Here is a 22,787-nt window from a genome sequence, read left to right as displayed (position 1 = left end):
TTTTCACTAGTTCCATTGGCAGATTATTTTGCTTATTTCAAGCAAAAACGTCTTATATTTGTTGTTTTTTTTACTTATTTTTGGAGGGGCATTTTTTCCAGTGTGGCGTTGATGCCAGTATTTGATATTAGATTTCAGATAAGATGCTGCTCCTCTCTGCTTATTAGTGTTCATCTAGCTCACTGTCTTGGTTTACTGACTGTATTGACCTCCAGATCTGCATCGTTTTTTGTATTTCTTTCATCAGGATCGTGTGGAAACCACATAGAGTACTGTGGAGAAGTTTTAAGACCCTATACTACATATTGTATGTATTTATAGGAATAGGTGTAAACATAAATGCAGGTACAGACGACAAGGCAAAAACGATGTTCAGTTCTAAGCAGCTTTAAAGTGAATATCTGCTCTGAGCTCCTTTATCCTCCAGCACAGCCTGAACCCTCTCAGACGAGCTTTCTGTCCTTTCTTTAAGGAGTCTTCAGGAATAGTTCTCCAGGCTTCTTGAAGGATCATCCCAAAGCTCTTCTTTGGATGTGGGCTGCCTTTTGTTGCGTTCTCTGCCAACATGATCCCACACTGTTTCAGTAATGTTGAGCTCCGGGCTCTGGGGAGGATTCATCCCTCCATCAGACCTGCTGCCACTGATTTTCAGCCCACTTCTTGTGTCCTTTGGCACAGCTCAGCCTTTTCTCCCTGTTTCCCTTCCTTAAGAACGGCTTCCTGACAGCCACCCTTCCATGAAGCCCATTTCTGATGAGGCTTGGGCCAACAGCAGATGGATCAGCTGAAGGTCCAGATGCATCTCTCAGCTCCTGTGTCAGGTCTTTGCTGGATGTTTTCCTCTTTCTTAAGGACATCACTTTCAGATCCTGTTCATCTGCTGGAGATAGTTCTTTAGGCCTGACACTTCTTCTTCTGTCCTCCACTTGTCCAGTTTCCTCAAATGTTTTAAGGACACACTGCACACCATGCTGAGATATGCCAAGTTTTCAGCTAACAGCTCTTTGGGAATCACCTTGTTGCTGCAGAAATCCTGTTTTCTGTCTGTCACACTGTGTTATCTTTGCTGTTTTCACTAAAGTAATGCAAACAGTTTATAACTGGTTCTCTGGCCTTTTTTATACTCAAATGATTCTAAGGTCAGTGGTGAGAGATTTACAAGAAAAGCACATTCCTCTGAAGGTGAGGTACAAGGACTGAATTAAAAATGAGTGAAAAAGCAGAAAATGTTCAAAGAAAAACTTTGAAAGACCTTCAGAAAGCTGGAGAACTATTGCTGAAAACCATTTCAAAGGATTGCAAAAAAATCTCTGTTTTTTTAGGAAGTAAAATGCAACGACATGAAGGCCGGATCAAGAATGTAATTTTATTTTTACCATTTCTATCAACTTATTTTAATTGGTAACTAAACAAAAAACAGATGGAAAATCTCAGGTTCTGTTATTTTATTTCTTCTTTGGTATTTTTTGTTTTTTTAAAGATGCAGCTAAAGAAATGGAAACATATTAAGTATCTTTGTAACAAGCTGTTAATAACAAAGCTCCTTGCTAAGCTGTCTGTTATGAGTTGGATACCTTTTTATGCTTATATGAGTCATTAGTCAGCATCAAGGGGCCTAACAAAGACAAATCCTATCCCTCTAAAAAGTATCAGGTGCAAAGACTAGACTGAAAATTGGTGAAAAAGCAGCTAAAAACTTTGAAATAGTTTTAGAAAGCCTGGAGAAAATATTACTTCAGCCCACTTTAGAAGATCACAGTAACGTCTGGCTGCTTGGAAGCAAAATATATCAGCTTTCTATTCAAACTGATAGAGAATGGCATGCAGTCCCAATCAAGTTGTCTGTCTTTTGTTGATGAAAGGCTTCTCTCTTGGTTTGTCTCCACTGTAATCAGTTAAACAGATTACACTGAATCCAATCATCAAAGTCGGGCTAAAACTCCCACATTCTCGCTTTATACCTTCATAAATAAATCCAACAAAATGAAAAAATGCTTCTCTCTGTGTGTACATGTAAATGTTTGCTATCGTGTCAGTTTGTTGCACTGTTCGGACTTTTCTTTCGTTGGGCAATATTGACATTTCTGGTTTGATGGACGCGTTTCCGGCTCAGCCTACTTCATACCAGCAACGTGTGAATAGGGGTGGTGCTGAAACTGTTGAAAGGGGGAAGGCCTTAATTTATTTATTTTTTCTTTTTTATCGCACCCTCCCACGTATTTAACGTCGCCCTAATAGTGTTTTATCTGTATTAACAGACAGCCGGTGGTCATTTTAAGGGTTTTACTGCTCAGTAAAACGCTGGGACGCCCCCCTCTTTCCGTTCGTCGTTCGTAACGTCCGAGCGTCCAGCTGATTGCTTTGACTACCGTTCAATTTTTTCCTGTTTCCTGACATTTTATTTCACTGAAACGGAGGGTTTCTGGCCCAAACGGATCGACTTCGCCACCCTTCTTCGCCAGCTTGAGGACTCCGAAGGGAAAAAAAGGACATTGTAGGCGTTTTGTAACTTGAACGTTGGATCGTTTTCCCCATTGAAGGAGCAGGCCCCGGACTCATCCCCCAGCCTCGCGTTTCCATATCGGCTTTTTTTTTTTTTTTTTTTTTTGTGTTGGAAGTCATGGGAGACACAAGTGAACGAAGCAAATCTTCGACTCTACCCCCCAGGTGTCCCTGTGGATTTTGGGGGTAAGTGTTAAACCCCGATATAAACTAGTTTAAACCTGATTATGTTCAACTGAAATCCGGACGAAATGTACTCAGCGGGTTCAAACCCATTGTTGTTGTTCTATCGTGTAGGCCGACGGGTGGGGGGTTGGGAATTTAACTATTAAATAAACCTTCTTTCTTGGAAATGTAGCTAAATTTCCTCGAATTGTTTGAATTATAAACCCAAACGAAGCCCCCCACAGGACGTGGCTTTTATTTTTAGACACGCTACATCGTGTTTTAAGGCAATTTGTGAACCCAGGAGATGACGTACCCGAGAGAGAAAATGATTTATTGCTAAGCAGGTTCCTTTTTAAACGTGCTCCAGATTCCTATCGAAAATAAAGCAAATGTAGAACACCGGCTCGTACTTTTGTTTTATTCCTCTGAATGATAGGTGGGTAAAAAGCTGTTTTAACTTATTTCTACGCCCCTTTACATTCGGGCTTGTCAAAGTGGTGGATGTGTGTTGCATACCGGATGTGATTCACTGATCTCTTCTATATTACCCCATCGGGGAAAAAAAAAAAAAAAAACATGCCACATTTGTGTAAGATTTGACAAATACACATAACTAATCGCTTGTTCTGCAAATTACATCATTGCGGGAGACGATGACATGTAATATTTCAGCATTCTGCCTCTCAGAAACACCACAACTCCCTCTTGGTAATGATGGTTTTAGGGTGGAAACCTGCAGGAAGATAACACCGCTGTTATTATCAGGACAACCTTGTCATGTGACTTGCCATTTGATAACCAAAGCAAGCCTCCTTCTGCTTTAGCCCCCAATTGCCCTCTTTTTGTGGTGTCCAGTTGGACACCAGGGTCCACCTGTCAATGTCAGGTGACATGAATGGTGGCGTGTTAATGGCTCAGCATGCCTGCCCTCAGAATAACACCTGCCCTCAGAATAACACCTGCCTGGGGCGGCTTGCTGCCCCTGACACATGTCACTGAAAGTCAAGGCCTCTCGGAAACCTCTTCAGAGAAGTTTAACTCGTTATTGTGCAGTACAGCTTCCCAAAACTGTCTAACTTGGTTTAAACAAATCTTTGTGACTGAAATATTAAGGCTGTTTTAAAGGGATATTCCAGTTGTATATTTGTGTGGAAGGGAATCAGTTTTATTTATTCATTTATTTATTTTGATCAAAGTTTGTCCAGCTGTTTGTTTCGTAATGGAGCAAAACTAACAGTTCACCTGATGACAAATCGGCGTCATGTGAAGTGATGAGCTGGATGTTTCTTCTGCTGTTTTTCCCCTTATCCCATGTGGTTGTTCTTGTTTTGGGCTTCTGCTTTTTCTCTGTACCAGCGTCTTCTGTTTGGCACCGGCAGAGCTTCTGAGCCAGTTTGAGTCTGAATTACACAATAATGAATTTTTTAAATTCTAGTGTCATGCAAACAAGCCTCTTAAATGGCAGTCGGGGCACTCTCTCTGTTTGGATTATCAGAAGGTTCTCTTTAGCTCTCAGATTTGAAACTGAGCGCTCCGACTGCTGTTTAAAGCAGGTAAGACATCGACTGCCCATAAGCACCACACACAGCCACACTCTCTTTAAGCTCAGCTTTGACAGCGTCATTTATTTTTACTGTTCATTCTCTACTTTTGACTTGTGATGGAACAGCTGTTGCATGTTTCTTGTGAGATTTTTCCTGATTTGTCCTGTAATATTGAGATGTTTCTGTCAAACAGAGACTAAAACGGGTAATTTTAGCTCACTTGTTTCTGTTAATGTCTTTTCAGGTCCATTTTAAAGTTGCTCACAGGGAAATGTTGATGGAAAAGGCTAAAAGCTTGCCTGTGCACTTGTAGTGCATTAGGACAGGAGGACTGACTTTAAGAGTAAACTTGGACTAAATATGCTTGGAAATTTCTGGTCAGTGACCTCTGCTCTGTTTATTATCGCTTCTAAAAGGGAATTTTTGAATTTTCTTATGTTTTTATGAAAATCTATCTTCCATTGCAAGCATCCTTGGTGACATATCCTCTGAAATATTTATGGATGACTCACAAATACAGTGACTTGAACAGGTGACAAACATTCGCTCCCTTCCTGAAGCCTAAAAGCGTCTGTGTACCAACAGCTCCTGTTTGAAGAATGATTGGAAAACCCTACCAACTTCCAGCTGGTGGACTATTGAGAGGACTTACAGCTGACAGGAATGGTTCAGTCTGACATATTGTAGTTGTAGAGGGGCCCAGAAGTTGAGCGAAAGATGGGCCTGAAGCAAATGCCCCACCGTCCACAGAGAAAACCCGGAGACACGCGGTGGATTTACAGTTTCGGTCGGTTTAAATATTTCTCCCAGTTTGAAACTTTAATGACTAAAAATGGCGTTAAAATGATGAGACGAACCAATCTTTTTCATTGGGGGGGGGACACGCATGAAGCTGTGTGAGGAGGTTTTATTTCTGTTAATCACAAAGCTGGTAGCTTAATCTGTTTTTCTTCAGCTGTCTGAGTGGGCTGTGCTACTATGCACTGATGAAACTGGTGACAGACAGAAGGATTGCATAGGACGGAGTTCTGACCTGTGAAACCCGAACCTTTAGACACCCATGCTTTGCCCTCTGTCAGCACATTTGGTTAAATCCTCACAGCACAACCGCTTCAGATGAGAATTTGTACCTATTGTGGACAAATCTTTGCATATTTAAAGGTGATGGTACGCAGGCATGCAGTCATGGTTCTGTACCATGGTTATCTTCTGGTTTAACTAACTACCAAAGGGCACGACTGGCATCGGGTGGACAATCCTGAGCACTGATCACAGTCGCTGTAGTCAAAGCAAGAAAGAATTCAGACGTTGTGAATGTGTAAAATAATATTCTGACCAGTCATTGAGGCACAAATAGATCTGTTGATTTATGGTGTGCACTCTATGAGATGCATTTTATAATTTTAGATGAAGTTGCCACAGATGTATCGTGCTGTGGCGGGTCAGGAAGTTTGTGTCTTATGTCTGAGACAAAACTGTTGTTTCTTTCATGCTCTTTGCAGCAAATAAAGAAGAAACATGAAGACGATCTGGTCTGTGGGCTTGTTGTGAATGTGCAAGTTAATTTTCTGCTTTCCAGGCTTTAAATCGGTTTAAAAAAAAAAAAAAAAAGATTAGTTTGTGAGATGTGAACATCGATGAGCTGTTTGCTCACTCAGCAGTTTGAGGAAAACCGTAAGGAAGACTTTTATGGTCAGGATTTTTAGAAGGAGTTCTTAATCTTTAAAAGTCAACGGGAACATAAGCACGTTCCGTTGCTGAGACATCTCTCACTCCCCAGTGAAACGGTTAAGACGTTCTCTGACTCGGGGACATGCAAGACGCTGTCCACGTGCTGATCTCTTATCTTGAAACCTAAGCTTGCGGAGCAGAAAAACCCCGGTTGAACCTGATGTTACCTCGCTGAGACGTGTCCTCGCTGCTGAACCTGAGCCCACAGCCAGATATGACGCGATAACGAGCTTTTTACCTGCGGAAAGATGTTATATGTAATATAACGGATAGATTGCTTTTGCTTGACGGATGACGTTTTTTGTCTCTAACTGCATGAAACTGGTTGTGATGAAATCAGTGGCAGCAAGCCCGAAATCAGAGAGTTGGAATTCTGTTTTTCATGGACGTTGTTGTGATGATCAGAGCTTCTTGATGTTAGGAGTGCTTAGTAACACTTACATTTCTCCTATTTTCTCAGGTCCAGTAAAACCAGGAACCTATGCTCCAAATGTTTTGCTGGTAAGTCGTTTTGTTTTCCTCAATACTTGGTTTCTAAAATGGAAAAAGGACTTCATTTTGAGGAACTTGATGACTCTCATCTCTTTAAAAAAGAAGTAATAAAATGGATGACACAGTGTCACTGTATTCCCTGAGTCTGAATCTTTAATGATATATTTTTGATGGTGGCAAACTCTCCCTGGATCACACGGCAGACTCGTCTTTAGCTCCCTTTAGCCCAGCTGATACTGTCATTGGGAAACTAACTGTTTGCTTTGGCAGGTTGCCAGTTGTCCCTGTTCTTGAATGCTCATATTTTCTTGAAAGAGAATGCCGTGACTTTCAGGTCCCTCGTTATTAAGACCCGCCAACTGAAAAGCAAGCCGATTTCTCTTGTATGCATTTAAAATTTCAGCAAATCTGTACATCACCGGTCTCCAGTGGTTCTGCACAGCTGTTGCTTAGCTACAAAGTCGAAGGATTTTACTACAGCGACTCAAATACATGCACGCACGGGTGCAATTCGGGTCCCCTGTGTCTGCGTCAGGTTTGCATGCAGCTGGTTGGGTCTCGCATCAGTGGGTGAAATGGTTGCACGTTTGTTTTTATTCTAAGTTGCTTCTTGGCATGCAGAATCATTCTCTCTGACAGCCAGCAGCAGGTTGAGGCAACGTTTTCCAGCTGATTTCACTTACGAATGCTAAAGATGCTAAGAAGTTAGTTTTGGAGTATAACAGTAATACAATGTGTCAAACCGTGGAGTAAACAGATGGAGGCTTGCGTAAAAACTCATGTGAAAGTGCGTTTAAAGGCCAGACTCGGCTGTGGATGCAGAAAATGCATTTATTTTTGTCTGTGTGGAAAGCTCTCAGATGTCCACAGGTTTGTTTTTCAGCTGTACGAAAGTGCATCTCCAAGAAAAAAAAACACCCAATTAAAGTCTGAAGTGTGAAGCGATGTAGAAGTTTTCCCAGCGACTCCTCCAGGCTGCTTCAGGTGGATGTGTTGAAGGTGCACTGCAGACCTGTCGGTGGCCATGGCAACCACTGAGTGCGGCAGACAGCGAGGACCTAAGGGCCCCGGCTCTGAGTCGAGCATCAGAGACAACAGTTGTGCTGAGAATAGACTCGATGCACAGGAGCACGGAGGCTGAGCAGAAGTGGGTTAGCCCACATGTGAACAATCTAGGCTGACCTCCCTCACCCTCGCTTCAGGGGAAAGTATGAAGACCATATCTGCACGGTTCCATAAATTCTGAGATAGAAAAGTCCAAAGTGCAGCCCAGTTGTCCAAGGTGATCTTGCCTTTCTCTCGCTATCTCATGCTCTAGTTGTTAAAGCCAGCACAAACATGTGCTAATGCAGTTTTGAGTAGTTTACAATCCAAAAAAAATCCTCTGGTTTTAAGCATGTTTAGAGGTATCTAATAGGATAGAGGGTTAGTGTTTATAATGCAGAATAAATGAAGGAATGGGCATGGAGTTGATGCAAACAGTGGTTACTTTTACTGATTAATCTATAGGTTTAAACTGTTGGGTCTTTTTAAAATAGAAAAAAAAACAGTAGGACATCTTAATATTGTCATTATAAACCTAATTTTCTAAATCCAATGATAATTATTACTGCAAGCTGGATCTAGAAATTCTTATAGAATTTTTCTCCAAACATGTCAATTCATTTTCTTTAAACTGACGGAAAAGAAAAGGTGTGTATGGTGTCGTGTATTTTGACTTTGGATGGTTTGATTTTGATCTGAATGCTCCTAATTTGAGGTTACATGAACCCTTCTTCTCACAGTGCTCACACCGTATCACTGCAAAGAAAGCATCCTTGGAAAGCTACTGCTGTCCTTTGGTCATCCTCATAATGCAAACGAGGGACATCCCAGTCTGATACTTTGATTTTCCTAAAGCCCACAGTTTCAGTCTACACACAGGAAGTGTGTTAAAGGTCTTTACTTATGATGTTCTTTTAAAAGAGGCACATTCAGACACTAGAGCATTTTTTAAAACAAAATAATAAACTAAATTTCCCTCCTCGACCTGTTGCCTCTGCAGCCCGACTTTGAATAAGTGGAAGATAATGGCTGGATGGATGGACAAGATAAAGATGTTTTAATTCTAGACATTCATTATTATATTTACTGTAACACTGGAGAAGCAAAACTGTGACATTTAAAACCTTAAGTGCATAATATATAACGCAGCGTGTTGTAGCTAGCATCATCTTCCTCACTGGAACACGTGACTGTAATATGTGCCGTGTGGGCCTTGAATTGCATAAATATAGCTACAGAGTTAAGACATGGCTACTGTGATTGCTGTGTGTGTTGATATGCTAATTATAAACATGCTAATTAACTTACATTGAGCTCCACTTTCGGGACTGACATGAAACGGATCAACATTGAAGTGTACTCAGTGACCCGGTCATTTAATAAAAAATAGGGCTGGGCAAGTTAACTCATTATTATCGTGTCAACGCATTAATTATTTAACGCTGATAAATATTTTTTGCGCATTAATGCAGGTTTTATTTTATTTTTTTATTTAAAAAAAAAAAGATATTTAATTTAAAAACGAAAACATTTTTAGGGCTTTTGTACATTTAATGGATAGGAAAGTTCAGAGAGACAGGAAGCAGAGGGCTGAGAGAGGGGGAACGACACGCAGCACAGGGCTGTCTGATGCAGGACTCAAACCGGGGATAGCTGCAGCGAGAACTATAGCCTCTGTACATGGGGCGCCTGTTGCTCACAGGCTTTTATTTTGTAAAAATCTGTTGCTGGAAAAGAAAGTAATCGGCGGATCCACCAAACATGGAGAAGGGTACGGAACTTTTACTCGGCCATTTTCATTTTAAAGTTCTTCCAGATGGCGGAGTCGACAGAACCAAAGTCATCTGTAAACACTGCCAAGTTGAATTGTCTTCTCAGCGTAGTAGTTCCAGTCTAAAATATCACTTAAAGGCAAAACACACAACTGATAGCAGCAAGTCATTCAAGGAAACAGACAGTGGAGCGAGGCTTCTACATAAAAACTACAGAAAGATGCTGATGTTAAAAGTGTGTTTGCACAGCAAATGTTATGGCACTTTCATTCATATGGCAGCACATTTAAAATAAAACTAAATGCTAAAAGCTATACACTACTTTTGGATTCATTTTTGGATTCTGCGTACAAATGCGATTAATCGTGATTAATCAGGGAAATCATGTGATTAATTAGATTAAAACTTTGAATCATTGTCCACCCCTAATAAAAAATTAATTAAGAAACTGATCGCTGAGGATATTCAGCGCTGTATCAGTGTGTGCTTGCATTCAGCAATGTTGCTAAGAATGCTACGTTCCACTGTGCCAGCTAGCTTGTCAGTGTCTTTTCATTGACATCATATGTAATTACTCCGCCCATGCAGGCTCGCCTTTGGTCTGATCACACCTTTACGAAACACTCGCCATCTTGGCTCTGTGACTCCTTCTCTTGCCATTTCAGAGGTGTATCAGTGGCTCATCATCCTTGGGCTCTACCCATCTGCCTAAGCAATTACGCAGAGGATACGATATTTTTTTTTTAAAAAGTTGCATTAGTCACACCGTTAACAGGCAGTGTGAAAAGGGCTTTTAACCAAATTCAGTAGTTACCTTTTCAGCAAGTTTAAGGTCTGCTAAACATGAACAAAGTACTGGACGGAGATGGCCATAAGGAACCCAGGGATGTTATTTTGGGAAACTGCACACAGGTTAAAAACAGCCAATGTTTAAACACTCTGCAGGCTTTAAGCTTCATAAATGAGAAGAAATAAGTCTTAAATAGGTGTTTTCGTCCAGATTTCAGTGTTTGCACGCCGTTTACGTCATCTCTCTTTCCTTTATTTCTTCCTTCTCTCTTTGAATCTGCGCTACCCCCCGGCCGTATTTACACCTTCTTCTCTACTCCCTTTCTTGCTGTCCTTTTCCACAGATGTCCAGAATAAGCCGCCAGAGGAGAACTGCACCTCCAAGCCAATCCAAAGCACTGGAAGTAGCCAATCATCTGTTTTCAGTAGCGAGACGAGCAGTAACAGTAGCCAATCCCTATCGTTGTCGTTGCCCTCTAACACTGAGCAGCCGCCAGTCGAAGAACCCTCGCCTATGTTTTCCAGCATGAGGGAAGGTAAGATCGATATGCCCGTGTTTACCCTCGCCATGGGCTTTGTTTATGGCATATGGGGTAAAAAAAACTAAAAAAAAAAACATCATAAGGGGTTGGTGAAACTTGGCATTACTTTTAAAGATTTGGCAAGATATTAAGAGCAAGTGTTGGTGACAGAATTGATACGTGAACCTTATTTGTCTGCCACATGTTGAAGAAAGACTGGCCTGTCTGTGCTTTTTCTCTTATATCCAGTGGGAAGGTACAGAGATATAGAGCATGGCTGACCTAGGATATAAAGCTCTGACCGGATTCAGTCACAAGCCGATGGGGCACTGACATGTTCAACCGCTCACACCAAGGAAGCACAGTTTAATGTGAAGTATATTGTATAGCTCAGGACGTCATTTCATGCAGTGATCCTCACGGCCGATGTAGATCTCAATGCTACATCGGCGGTGGCTCCTCATAGATAGCTGTAGTATGATGTGTTTATGGTTCGTACAGTGTGTCCAAGCACAAATGACCGTGTGCAGCCTTCTATCTTTAAAATGGTTCAGTGGTTGGATTACAGTTAAGATAAAGGGATCGGTCCGTGCATTTTTCTCCTGACGCACAGCAACAATAGTAACTTTCAAACGGACAAACAGCACCTCACAAATAAACTTTTTCTCTGTGAAATCATCCAGTTTTAAATCCGAATGGCCATTCTGTCTTTATTTTTTGTGATCCAAAACTTTCCAAATTATCTCTTTTTGCCACTTTTTTGTGTCTTTTTTTTCCCCCTCCTCGAATCTCTCCGTCAGGGAATGATCTAAATCTTTAGCTGATAAACATTTTATTATGTTAAAACTGCTGTTTGGTCCTTAGGGCTTCAAAACATACAACGCATCATCCAAGAGTCTGTGGAGTGCGACCGACTTATTTTCATGGCCGTAGGGGTGCTCTTAACATGTCGTAGGTCTGTCCCTCCCCCTCTCCCCTCCTTTTTTTTCTCCAAATGTATATCTGTGTGTGTGTTTTCAAGTCACAGAAGAACATCGTGGTCAGAACCAATCAAAGGGACAGAAGGGGTCGATCGTCACCTCTGACTAGGCTGATGTCTGTGCTTTTAAACTGACCCATAGGCTGCTCTTTGAGAGTGATGCATGCTAGCTTCTAGAACTGTAGATAAAGAGAGATATTGATAGTTTATTATTCATTTAGAAAAAAGGCCATGCTGCCTGTAACGCATATCTCGGCCCTGAAAGCTCAAAGCTGAGACCTTACAAACATCAGCGGGGCAAACGATTACCCTGGCTGACTGTCGGAAGTAGCGTCAGACTCTGAGCCGACAGAAAATAAAAAAAGGCCAAAATTTATGAATTTCAGAGACCAGTTTTTGTTGCTCGGGTGCAATAAAAAGTCCAAAATGATTTGCTGATAGCATAGCTGGCTGTTTTAAAACTAAAAGCTCCTGAAAAATTCATGAAATACTGCTAACCCCCAAATTAATGACTTTTTTTTTTTTTTTTTCAGAAATTTTGCTTGTACCGTGATTAAATAAAATAAATAAATATATATTTTGGGTTATTTGGTTGAATAAAATAAATAAATATATAATATAGGGTTATTTGATTAAATAAAAATAAATACATATGTAATAGGGTTGTTTGATTAAATAAAAATATATAAAATAAATAAATATGTATTTTGGGTTATTTGGTTGAATAAAATAAATAAATATATAATGTAGGGTTATTTGATTAAATAAAAATAAATACATATGTAATAGGGTTGTTTGATTAAATAAAAATATATAAAATAAATAAATATATAATATAGGGATATTTATATCAATAAATAACTTTATTGATATAAATAAATAAAGACAAAACATTTACCTGCGTCTTTATTCCTCATCCTTAACCCATTTCACATATATGTTGTGGATTATTGGCAAAAAAAAAGCAAAGAAAGTCCTTGTTAACCTGCCACAAAGACACGTGCCAAACAGATTTTTATTTTTTATTTTTATTCATAAAATGTTAATCGCGTAACAAAAAGCATTGAGCAACTTTGGTATGAATGCGTCCTACAAAGAAATATAAGTAGGAGCTCCCAGGGAAAGGTGCACCTCATATAAATAACCGGTTGCCATCAGCACACATCACTGAGGGACTTGCCACAAAAAAAATAAACACAGGAGCCCCAGGAGAAGGTCTGGGGCCGTTCCATGAGACACCAAGCTGAGTGCAGCAGAGCAGCAGAGAGTTGGTCTGCAGCCCTGGTGCTGATGGGTAACATACGCTGTGTTTTTAGAGCGTAGCCTCTTAAAACTGCTGCTAAAAATATCTGTGAAAGCAATGAGGATGAACCAAAGAACCTTATTGCAAGGCATCACCAGAAAATAATCAGCAGTTTTTCTTTATCAGGAGATGCAGACCAAACTGCAAACTGGGCGCAGTTGGACGCTGCGAACCAATCAGAGGAACGAATTATTCTACTTGTGCTGCTCAGATCGTATCAAATCCCCTTTTTTCAGATGAATATTGTGATCGAACCCCAGCCTGGTCGGGCCAGGTGGAGGTTTGACAGAACATGAAGGGAACCGGGCAGCATTTGTCTCAGAATCATGTGTTTAACTACCGACTTTACAGACTGAACATCAGAACCATTCACAAAAAGTCAAACTGAGCAAAGGGAGCTTCTTCATATTCTCGGCTTGTTTTCATTTTTTCTTTTTTGTTACAGCTGCTCTAATGAGTGTTTAAATGCGTATTTTATTCTTATTTTTCTCTACATTTGCATTAATCTAATGGCAGAAGTGCAGTATGTGATTCCTAACTATATTTTCCTTTGTGTTGGATCCTGTGACAACAAGAATCATTATTTTAGACCGAACCGGTTTGACCTTTTTGTGCATTTTAGTTCCCCCTACATGCTTGGTAGGGGAGGGTGAGGTGACATTACATCCTACAAATAGGATCTTTCATGGGGTTTCTGGAAGGTTAAGTTGCATCGGAATACTCTTGAGTAATTTAAGTAATAGTAGCTTTGACATTTCTGACAATCCCTGCTTCACTCTCAAGTTAAAGTAATATGGAAAACTCATATCCAACAAGACTCCTCAGAGCTCTAAAGGTAATATATTCTGCTTTTGATAACGCAAAATTGACACAAGTGATGTTACTTTAAGCATGGTGCACAATACTGCCAGTAACTGTAGTGGTCTGCTCATTTCCATGTTTTCTTTTTCCCCCCCTCATCATGGATTAATGTCAAGGAAAGGAGGTCATTTCACCTCATGCACCACTCATCCTGTGTTTCTCCATCTGCAGGCGTGTCATCCACAGAAACAGCCAAAGGCACACTCTGCACACCCACGAAACGTCCACGGGAATCGGGTACGGCCAGCCTCCTCCTGACGCCAGCAGCTCTGCGTTTAAGCCCCGACTCTTAACCCTGCCGTTTTGTTTCCAGCCGCAGGCTCAGACAGCGAGGCGACGCCGGAGAAACGACCACGGACGGAAGAGGAGGAGGGCGGCGGCAACGAGGCCCGCGGGACGCCCAAACAGAAGAACCGCCGGCGCTGCTATCGCTGCCAAACCAAACTGGAGTTGGTGCAGCAGGAACTGGGCTCCTGTCGCTGTGGTCGGTGTCGTAAAGATGCCACTGCTTTTAACTTCACCAGTTTGGCTGTAGAAAGATGCACCAAACTTTACTTTAGTCAATATAATTGCTTCTTATTTATTATTTCTAGGGCTGGCCAACGATTAAAATTTCCCTGATTAATCACAATTAATCGCATTTGTACGCAGAATCCAAAAATGAATCCAAAAGTAGTGTATAGCTTTTAGCTTTTAGTTTTATTTTAAATGTGCTGCCATATGAATGAAAGTGCCATAACATTTGTTGTGCAAACACACTTTTAACATCAGCATCTTTCTGTAGTTTTTATGTAGAAGCCTCGCTCCACTGTCTGTTTCCTTGAATGACTTGCTGCTATCAGTTGTGTGTTTTGCCTTTAAGTGATATTTTAGACTGGAACTACTACGCTGAGAAGACAATTCAACTTGGCAGTGTTTACAGATGACTTTGGTTCTGTCGACTCCGCCGTCTGGAAGAACTTTAACATGAAAATGGCCGAGTAAAAGTTCCGTACCCTTCTCCGTGGCTGTGTTCGAAACCGCCTACTACATACTACATACTCAGTATGCAGAGCGATTACCCACAATGCATTTCGCTCCTGCCCGAGCCGAAATCAGCCGGCCTGAAGCTGATTTCTCTTAAGCTCTAAACTCTGTAAACTTTAGCAACATTTGAAACATTTTCAGGAGAGAAAGTAGTCGTTTAGATCCCCAACGTGTTGAAAACCTGACAAAATACCGGCTATAAAATATCTATCGGCGTTAAACAATTAATGCGTTAACGCGATAATAACGAGTTAACTTGCCCAGCCCTAATTATTTCCATTGCTATAAATGCACATTTGTTGAAGTTAAAAGTCTTTTTAGTTCACAGTTGGTGTAATAATTTGTCCACAGAGCAGAAAGCACCAGGTTTGGGGTCGCTCCCTCCCTCATGGCCTCTTTCTGTTTTCCTTCCAGGCTATGTGTTCTGCATGCTTCATCGTCTCCCCGAGCAGCACGACTGTCTGTTTGACCATCTGGGCCGTGGGCGCGAGGAGGCTGTCCTCAAGATGGTGAAGCTGGACCGCAAGGTGGGCCGCTCGTGCCAACGCATCGGGGAGGAATGCTCCTGATTGGCCACAGCACCACCAACCAGCCATCCATGTGGAGATGAGGCGCTTACAAAGAGGAGGAGGAGGAAGGAGAGCAAGGAGAAGTGACAAATGGGGTGATGGGTGGGAGGGGGGAGGGAGGGGGAGTAAAAAAAAAAAAAAAGAGGAGGAGGGGAGGGGGTGTGGTTGTAACATCCTACATCTGACCTAACGATTCTGGATCTGAGCGAGACGCCACCCTGTTGAGGTCCTGATTTGTTGCCTGGAGCATCTGTTTGGACTCTGCTCTGGACGAGGCCCCTCGGGGCCGCCGGGGGCCGGTGGCTGTTCTGTGGAGCCACATTCAGTATCGCATGTTCACACACAGCCTTAACCCCACCGCCATTTTCAGAGGAAGGACGCAGAGACGGATCCAGTCAGGCATAAAATCACGCACAGCTCTGCTGTATCTCGCCATGGTTTCCTCCTCTTCGCTCACGGTTCTTTTGGTTGTTTCATCACAGGAAGTTATGGATGATGAACTGTTTGAGCGTTCAGCTGAACTTGTTTGACAGAGAGTTGTTTTGTTCTTCTTTCTTTTTTGTTTTTGGGTTTTTTTCATTACTTGGTCACGGGTGAGGGGTCCAGCTCTATCCCACGGCCACTCCTCAGGTCGCCATCACGGGGTTGGAGTATCAAACCTGTAACCCCACCTTCCTCTTCTTCTTTTATCTTCCACCATCGTTTGGCTCCGTGCGCAGCATCCCTGACGGTGTGCCGCCTCCGCATGGTTCCAGCAGCAGCGTACCTGTGCAGGTTTCAGCATGTCATCTGGTTAATGCGAGGCAGTCCAAAGACGCTGTCACAGTTAATTTTCTTTGTCCTTTTCTTTTTTTCGAGTGCCCATCATGGTGATTTAGCTCCGTTTTTACTGCTTAACCACGGTGTCGTGGAGGACAATACAGCAAATCCCTGCCTCTGCCCACACGGACTGTTTGACGAAGCGATGATCGAAAAACAAAAAAAGAAAGAAACACTAACGGACACTCGGATAAATCCTCTGTGTAGCAGATCCTCTTCTCCCACTGTCCCTCCCCCTTTTTCAGTTTATTGAGTGGTACTGTTGTTCTTAATGCATCAAGGGGGGGAAAACAGCTGAAGAGTTCTTCGCCAAAACATCATGTATCAGTTAAAACCTGAAGTTCATCAGTTGTGAGTCGGTAAAAATCTAACGACCCTTTAAACGGTTCTATAATTTATTTCCTTTCCCTTATTTTTTTGAAAATTTGAGTTTGCTCTTCTTGGAATATGATAACCGTTTCTGATTGTCGCCTCACAGGATGCCACTTTTTTTGGCTCGTCAGCTTTCACTGAATCAGAGAGTTTTAGTTTAAATCTGTGATGTCATCGCGAGAGGATTCGCTTTAACGATAGAAGAATTTACCTGAAGCTGGTTAACATTTAACGGCGGAAGTGCAATCAGGTCCATGCCACTTTAGCAGAGTAACCAACCGTGATTGGTTGCCTTGAGAATAACCTTTTTGAGGTTTGTTTAGGCGTAAGCTCAGACCCGAGCAGATTAGTTTACCTGTTGGCATCACAGATTCAAACTGCCTCCGCGCTCTGGTTTCGGCTGCAGAAATGACCCCCCCTTCATGGCTCCGTTTCGTGGCCGTGCTTTCCGACCCCGCCCGACTCAGCCTTCAGTCTGACTGCTTTGGACTTTGTGCCGTGCGTGTCGTTCAGTTACTCCTCAGCATCTCTTCTCCTCTGTTCTACCAGCGTTTTTCTTTGTGACATTGCAGAAGTTGACATTTTTCTCATTACTTAATTTGGGCATTCGGCACACGTGCACACATTCGAATTAGAAGTTTTGATCTGTTGAAAACAGGTGCAGAATCTCCTTTAAAAATGTACTTGGCAGCACTAAAGGAAGTGCGACTGAATGATGCTGAACTGTTTTTCAATTTGGAGAAGTGAGAAATGCGAAGCACTAGACTTCCTCGCAGAGCGTCTTCTTTTGCAAAGGAACTTGATTAAAAGTTGATTTGGGTTGAAAGCCTGTAGAACACCACTTTACTATGCTAATCCTCATGCACAGGTTATTGTTTCTTCTCTCCTTCACTCCTCCCGGCTTCTCCAGTGAGAACACAGCGAAGCCTGAGCCGAGTTCGGAGAAGCGTCGTGGCTGGTTCCTATTTTCACATGTTTCTTTTTTTTTTTTTTTTTTTTTGAGTGCTAATGAGAAACAAAAAATGAATATCTTTCTGTACCTTTTAAAGAAAAAATTATTTAACCTTATATCAGTTTGAGTTACTTACACCCTAGCATAGAGTGGCATATTTAGTTAAATGTATAAAGCAAGAACATAATTCTGTCCCTTTTTTTTGTTTTCTTTTCATTTTATCGTGTTCCATTTTCTGCCGAGGAAAATAAACTGGATTAGAGGACGTGACGTGTGTGTTTGCGTGTTTGTTTATCAGAATTTGATGGGATACAGGGGTAGAAAATATTTCTAATCATGAGCTTTATATTATGATCTATGTAAAAACGTTATGCATAAACCAGTATTTCACATTTTAGGAAGGGTCCATGTTCCCCCCTCTCCTTTTAACAACATCTGTAAACATCTGGGACTGAGGAGACCAGCTGCTGGACCTTTGGGAGAGGAATGTTGTCCCGTTTTTGTCTGAAATAGAATTCGAGCTGCTCCTGGGTTTGTTGCATTTTGTGTTTCATGATGCTACAAATGTTTTCAGCTGGTGAAACATCTGGAGGCAGATCAGTCCAGCACCCGGACTCCTGCTATGAAGCCATGCTGCTGGTATAGATGCAGTATGTGGTTTAACACTCAGTGGGGTCACATGGCACCGAAAGGATCGGATTATTAGCTAAATTACAATCAGAATGAGCTGAGCGAGGGTAATTCTCCTTGGATATATGGCGGTGAATGAATGGGATCAGAGGCACAAAGCGTGTCATACCCCGGTATGATAGGTGGCGCTGTACCCATTCCAGCTGTTGCTAATAGAGCCACTTCCTGTTGACCTCTTCACCACCAACAACAACAACAAACTCAGGCATTGGAGAAAGATGGAGAACGCAGAGCCAGATGAAGCTACGTCCCTCTACATTTGGGCTGTGATGAGCTGCTTGTTGCACAAACTCGATGGCCAACGGAGCATTCTCCATCGCGTTGTTTGTTTCTTTCGACAACAACAGGAATATCGTCTCCTTTGACTTGGTGGTCACGACCACCAGAAAAAAAATCTCGAGCAAAGTCTAATTCACCACGTGCCTCAGCGTCTACAAGCAGGTTTAATTTGACTTTCAACAGAGTTATCTCGGGGTCTTAATCTGATTGCAAGTAACTCGATCTGATCAAATTTCTTGTCAGATTAAGGTGTCTACATGCACTTAACTCAATCTTATTGTAATTTAGCCCTTAATCCAATCCTTTCAGTGCCATGTGACCCCACTGAGTGTCTTGTTAAGCTTCCTGATAAAGAGCAGATGTTACTCTAAAACCTGTACAGCATTGATGGTTCCTTTCCAGATGTTAAACATGTCAGTTCCAAAGGAACTAATGCACCTTCTAAAGCATGAATACTAACCTCTTAAGCGTCTGGATATACAGTTTGGTAATGAACTGTCTCACAGGGGAAACATCCAGAATTTCCAGACTATTTATCGTTATAAACTGACTCTAACAAAGTCATTAAAATATGCAGTTTTAATGGGATTGATTTGAGGTCAGGTACGTGTTTGAATTGTTTTATTCTTTTCTTTTTTTTAATCTTTAAATCAACTTGGAAACTTTACTAAAGTTAGAAGCATAGAATAGTTAGAAAACCTCCACAGTTCCATGGCAACAAGCAGTCGAGCTTCTTATTGATGGTCGGGTCAAATGGGCAACTTAATTAGCTAAATTAAGTTTGCATTTAGAGATGGACTCCATTTAAATGCATGATAACTTGGCCTAACCTTTTTAAAAAAGAAAGTATTTTAAGAATTTAATCACAAAAACAATCCGAAGGAGAGACAGAAGCTTGAAACGGGCTTTTAAATTCTCCTGTGGGAACTGATGCTGCCTGTTTGCATTACTGCACACACAGATATCATCACTTGTATAAACTTGATAACGTTAAAGCTACAGGCCTACAGATTTCTCAGAGCTTTATGAAACTTCTGTTGGCAGAAAATAACTTATTCTACGGCGAGTTTGGTTATTTAATCAGAGTAAAATAGTGAAAATCTTTCACTTCCTTGATTGTTCATTTAGTTTTTTGCTGTTTCCTCACAAGAAAAAGAAGAAGAATCCCAGTTCCATTCTCAGTCGGGTTCTTTCTGAGTGGAGTTTGCATGTTTCTTCCAGCTTTTTGTCCCACAATCCAAAAACATGCATTATTAGTGAGTCTAAACCAGCTAGGTTTACAGTACGTACAGCTGGAGTGACAACAGAATCTTACAAATACATTTATTCTTTTCATACATCGTTGCCACTGTGGGGATTTATCCACTTACCTCCATCAGTTGGACTGTTCAGCTGAGTCATCAGAGCTGATTGGTTTTAGAAATCAGTGTTCACTTTACAAATATTCAAACACTTCTTGTCCTGTCAGCACATTTTCTTACTGTAGATCCCTGATCATCAACTAGCATCCAGCCCCCAAAATCTGAAGGAATTCACACAGCGTAGGAAGGGAAAAGATGTAACAAACTTACCTCGCACACAGTGCTTATCTATGAGTGAGGTAGGCTTTTTTTTGTATTTTGTGAGACTCCTAACAGCCTGAAGAGATGCACCTGCTGTTCTCTCTAGTTCACTTTGAGTTTGATTAATCGTGGCTCTGGTGGGGGAATATTCGGTCTTTAAGGCTGCAAGTTTGCTGCAACGGGTCTCTGAATGTTCAGGGTATGACTCTTTGAAAAAAGTCTGTTTTCTGTAATGATAACACAGGAGATTGTATTCTTCTAAACCAGTAATATTTCATTACATGTGAGGCAGACTGGTTTAGGTCAGTAAAGGCTGGCATGATGAGTCCATTCCTTATTAAAGCTGCAGCTTTTCATGTAAACTTGTCATTTTTTCCAGCCGGACCCCAAACTAAGGTTAATCCAAGCAAGCAACCAAGTAAGAAACCTAGCAAGCAAGCAACCAAGCAAGCAACCAAGCAAGTAACCAACCAAGCAACCAACCAAGTAACAAACCTAGCAAGCAAACAACCCACCAACCAACCAAGCAACCAACCAAGTAACAAACCTAGCAAGCACGCAACCCACCAAGCAACCAAGTAACAAACCTAGCAAGCAAGCAACCCACCAACCAACCAAGCAACCAACCAAGTAACAAACCTAGCAAGCAAGCAACCCACCAACCAAGCAAGCAACCAACCAAGCAAGCAACCCACCAACCAACCAACCAAGCAACCAACCAAGTAACCAACCAAGTAACAAACCTAGCAAGCAAGCAACCCACCAACCAACCAAGCAACCAACCAAGTAACCAATCAAGTAACAAACCTAGCAAGCAAGCAACCCACCAACCAAGCAAGCAACCAACCAACCAAGCAACCCACCAACCAACCAACCAAGCAACCAACCAAGTAACCAACCAAGTAACCAACCAAGTAACCAACCAAGCAAGCAAGCAAGCAAGCAAGCAACCCACCAACCAAGCAAGCAAGCAACCAAGCAACCAACCAACCAAGCAAGCAACCCACCAAGCAAGCAAGCAACCAACCAAGCAACCAACCAAGTAACCAACCAACCAACCAAGCAAGCAAGCAAGCAACCCACCAACCAAGCAAGCAACCAAGCAAGCAAGCAAGCAACCAAGCAAGCAAGCAACCAAGCAAGCAAGTAACCAAGCAATCAACCAAGCAAGCAAGCAACCAAGCAACCCACCAACCAAGCAAGCAACCAAGCAAGCAAGCAACCAAGCAACCCACCAAGCAAGCAAGCAACCCACCAACCAAGCAAGCAACCAAGCAAGCAAGCAACCAACCAAGCAAGCAACCAACCAAGCAAGCAAGTAACCAAGCAATCAACCAAGCAAGCAATCAACCAAGCACCACAACGGACCGGAGCAGCGACCCTCATCACTGTCGACGAAGCCCCAATCCGTGGTCCATCCCTCGCTCCAACTTGCCATTGCTTGTGAACAAGATCCCGAGGTTACTCTAACTCCTCTGCTTGAGACTCATCTCTGACCCAGATGGAACAGCGATGGCCTCGGATTAGGAAGAGCTGACTTTCAGAAGCCAACAGAACCGCAACATCTCTGATATGCAGAGTTGGGATCCAAGTGTTCTCCACCAGTTAGAATACTTGATGATGTATATTTTAATTTCCAGTTTCACTGTTGCCATCTCCATCTTTTTGGAGCCACCGTTGGACAGGAAGTCTGAACTGTAGTGATACGAGGAAAAGAAACTGAACAAAAGTACACATCTTTGAAGATGAGTATCTAAACCAAGTCATCATCGACTGAGACGGCACATTTATCAAAAGGAGCAAATTTATAAATGAAGGTAACGACACCAAAATGATTTGAGGGGGAAAATACACTGACTGGGGATTTTCTACATCCACCTGTTGCCGAATCTGTGGTCAGACCTTCAGAAAACATGTGTTCGATGAGCCACTCATCTGAATCAAACTGGACAAAATGTCTGAATTAGAACTAATACTGATAGTTACCAGCCTTTGCAGCCTTGATTTGTTTAAAGTTTCAAAGACACCCTTTTTATACTGGTGAAAAAAAGCAGCTAATACCTGTTAACATCTGGCTTCTGTTGATTTTTACCTTTTGTTGTCATGACCGTCATAATTTTCACTTGAAATGACTTTTTCGTCGCCTCTTTTTCCTTTTTTTTTGCCCAAATTTGATTCCAAACTAACCCACATTCGGTCTCCCCACAAATAACAAAGAAGCAGTCGCAGCTATAATCGACTCCAGCTCCAGTCGGCATCGATGGGAACTCGACATCGAGGCTTGTTCTCTGAGGATGCTGCACTCGGAGCCGTAAGAGTGGACACGGCTCACATTTTCTTTATTGAAACAAGCGTTTGACTGTAATGTTTCACCAGCTGGCTCTGAGACGAACAGCAAAAAACAGGATTTTAACTGTCTGCAAAGCCAGTTGGCAGCTCACTCTCAACCCCCCTGTGTACACACTCGCCTAATTATCTTAAAAATGCTAATTGGAAAGCGTTGTCCAACACAGCCAGAGGGAAACAGAGTAATGCCATCCATGAATGTTGCTGTAGTTACAGGCTCGAGCAGTTAATGGATGTAACTCCAGCTCTATCAGAGCACAGAGCGTAAAAACACTTGGATTTGATGTGCTTTATGGGTGGTCCTGCATGAAAAAACATCAAAAACACTACTTTTGGTATAAAAACGGGAGACTGTGTGAATTTTATACAGTTAATTTAATTTAGTTTCCATTTATCAGGTCAGTGCCATGACGTGTTTGTTCTGTTTCAGCCGGTTTTACAGGTTTTTCCTGGGATTACAAACACC

The 22,787-nt window shown here is 41.9% G+C and overlaps 1 protein-coding gene across 1 annotated transcript; it reads left to right on the top strand.

Moving 5' to 3' along the window:
* The first annotated feature begins 2,154 nt into the window (after nt 1–2,154).
* LOC142375000 (AN1-type zinc finger protein 3 homolog) lies at nt 2,155–15,398 on the top strand. Its single transcript, XM_075458907.1, has 6 exons — nt 2,155–2,688; nt 6,406–6,446; nt 10,387–10,578; nt 13,878–13,943; nt 14,020–14,190; nt 15,147–15,398. Exons 1-6 carry the CDS (start codon nt 2,621–2,623, stop codon nt 15,299–15,301), a joined length of 693 nt encoding a protein of 230 aa, XP_075315022.1. The 5' UTR covers nt 2,155–2,620; the 3' UTR covers nt 15,302–15,398.
* Nucleotides 15,399–22,787: the final 7,389 nt, after the last annotated feature.

This window comes from Odontesthes bonariensis, chromosome 24 (genome assembly GCF_027942865.1).
Source record: "Odontesthes bonariensis isolate fOdoBon6 chromosome 24, fOdoBon6.hap1, whole genome shotgun sequence".
Lineage (NCBI taxonomy): Eukaryota > Metazoa > Chordata > Actinopteri > Atheriniformes > Atherinopsidae > Odontesthes > Odontesthes bonariensis.
This window is presented reverse-complemented; position numbering and strand designations above follow the sequence as displayed.

Excerpts from the sequence above, each read along its gene's own strand:
- LOC142375000 (XM_075458907.1), top strand. The coding sequence starts at position 2,621 with ATGGGAGACACAAGTGAACGAAGCAAATCTTCGACTCTACCCCCCAGG. Across the intron at positions 2,689-6,405 it reads TGTCCCTGTGGATTTTGGGG|GTCCAGTAAAACCAGGAACC; the intron begins GTAAGTGTTAAA and ends CTATTTTCTCAG. Across the intron at positions 10,579-13,877 it reads GTTTTCCAGCATGAGGGAAG|GCGTGTCATCCACAGAAACA; the intron begins GTAAGATCGATA and ends CTCCATCTGCAG.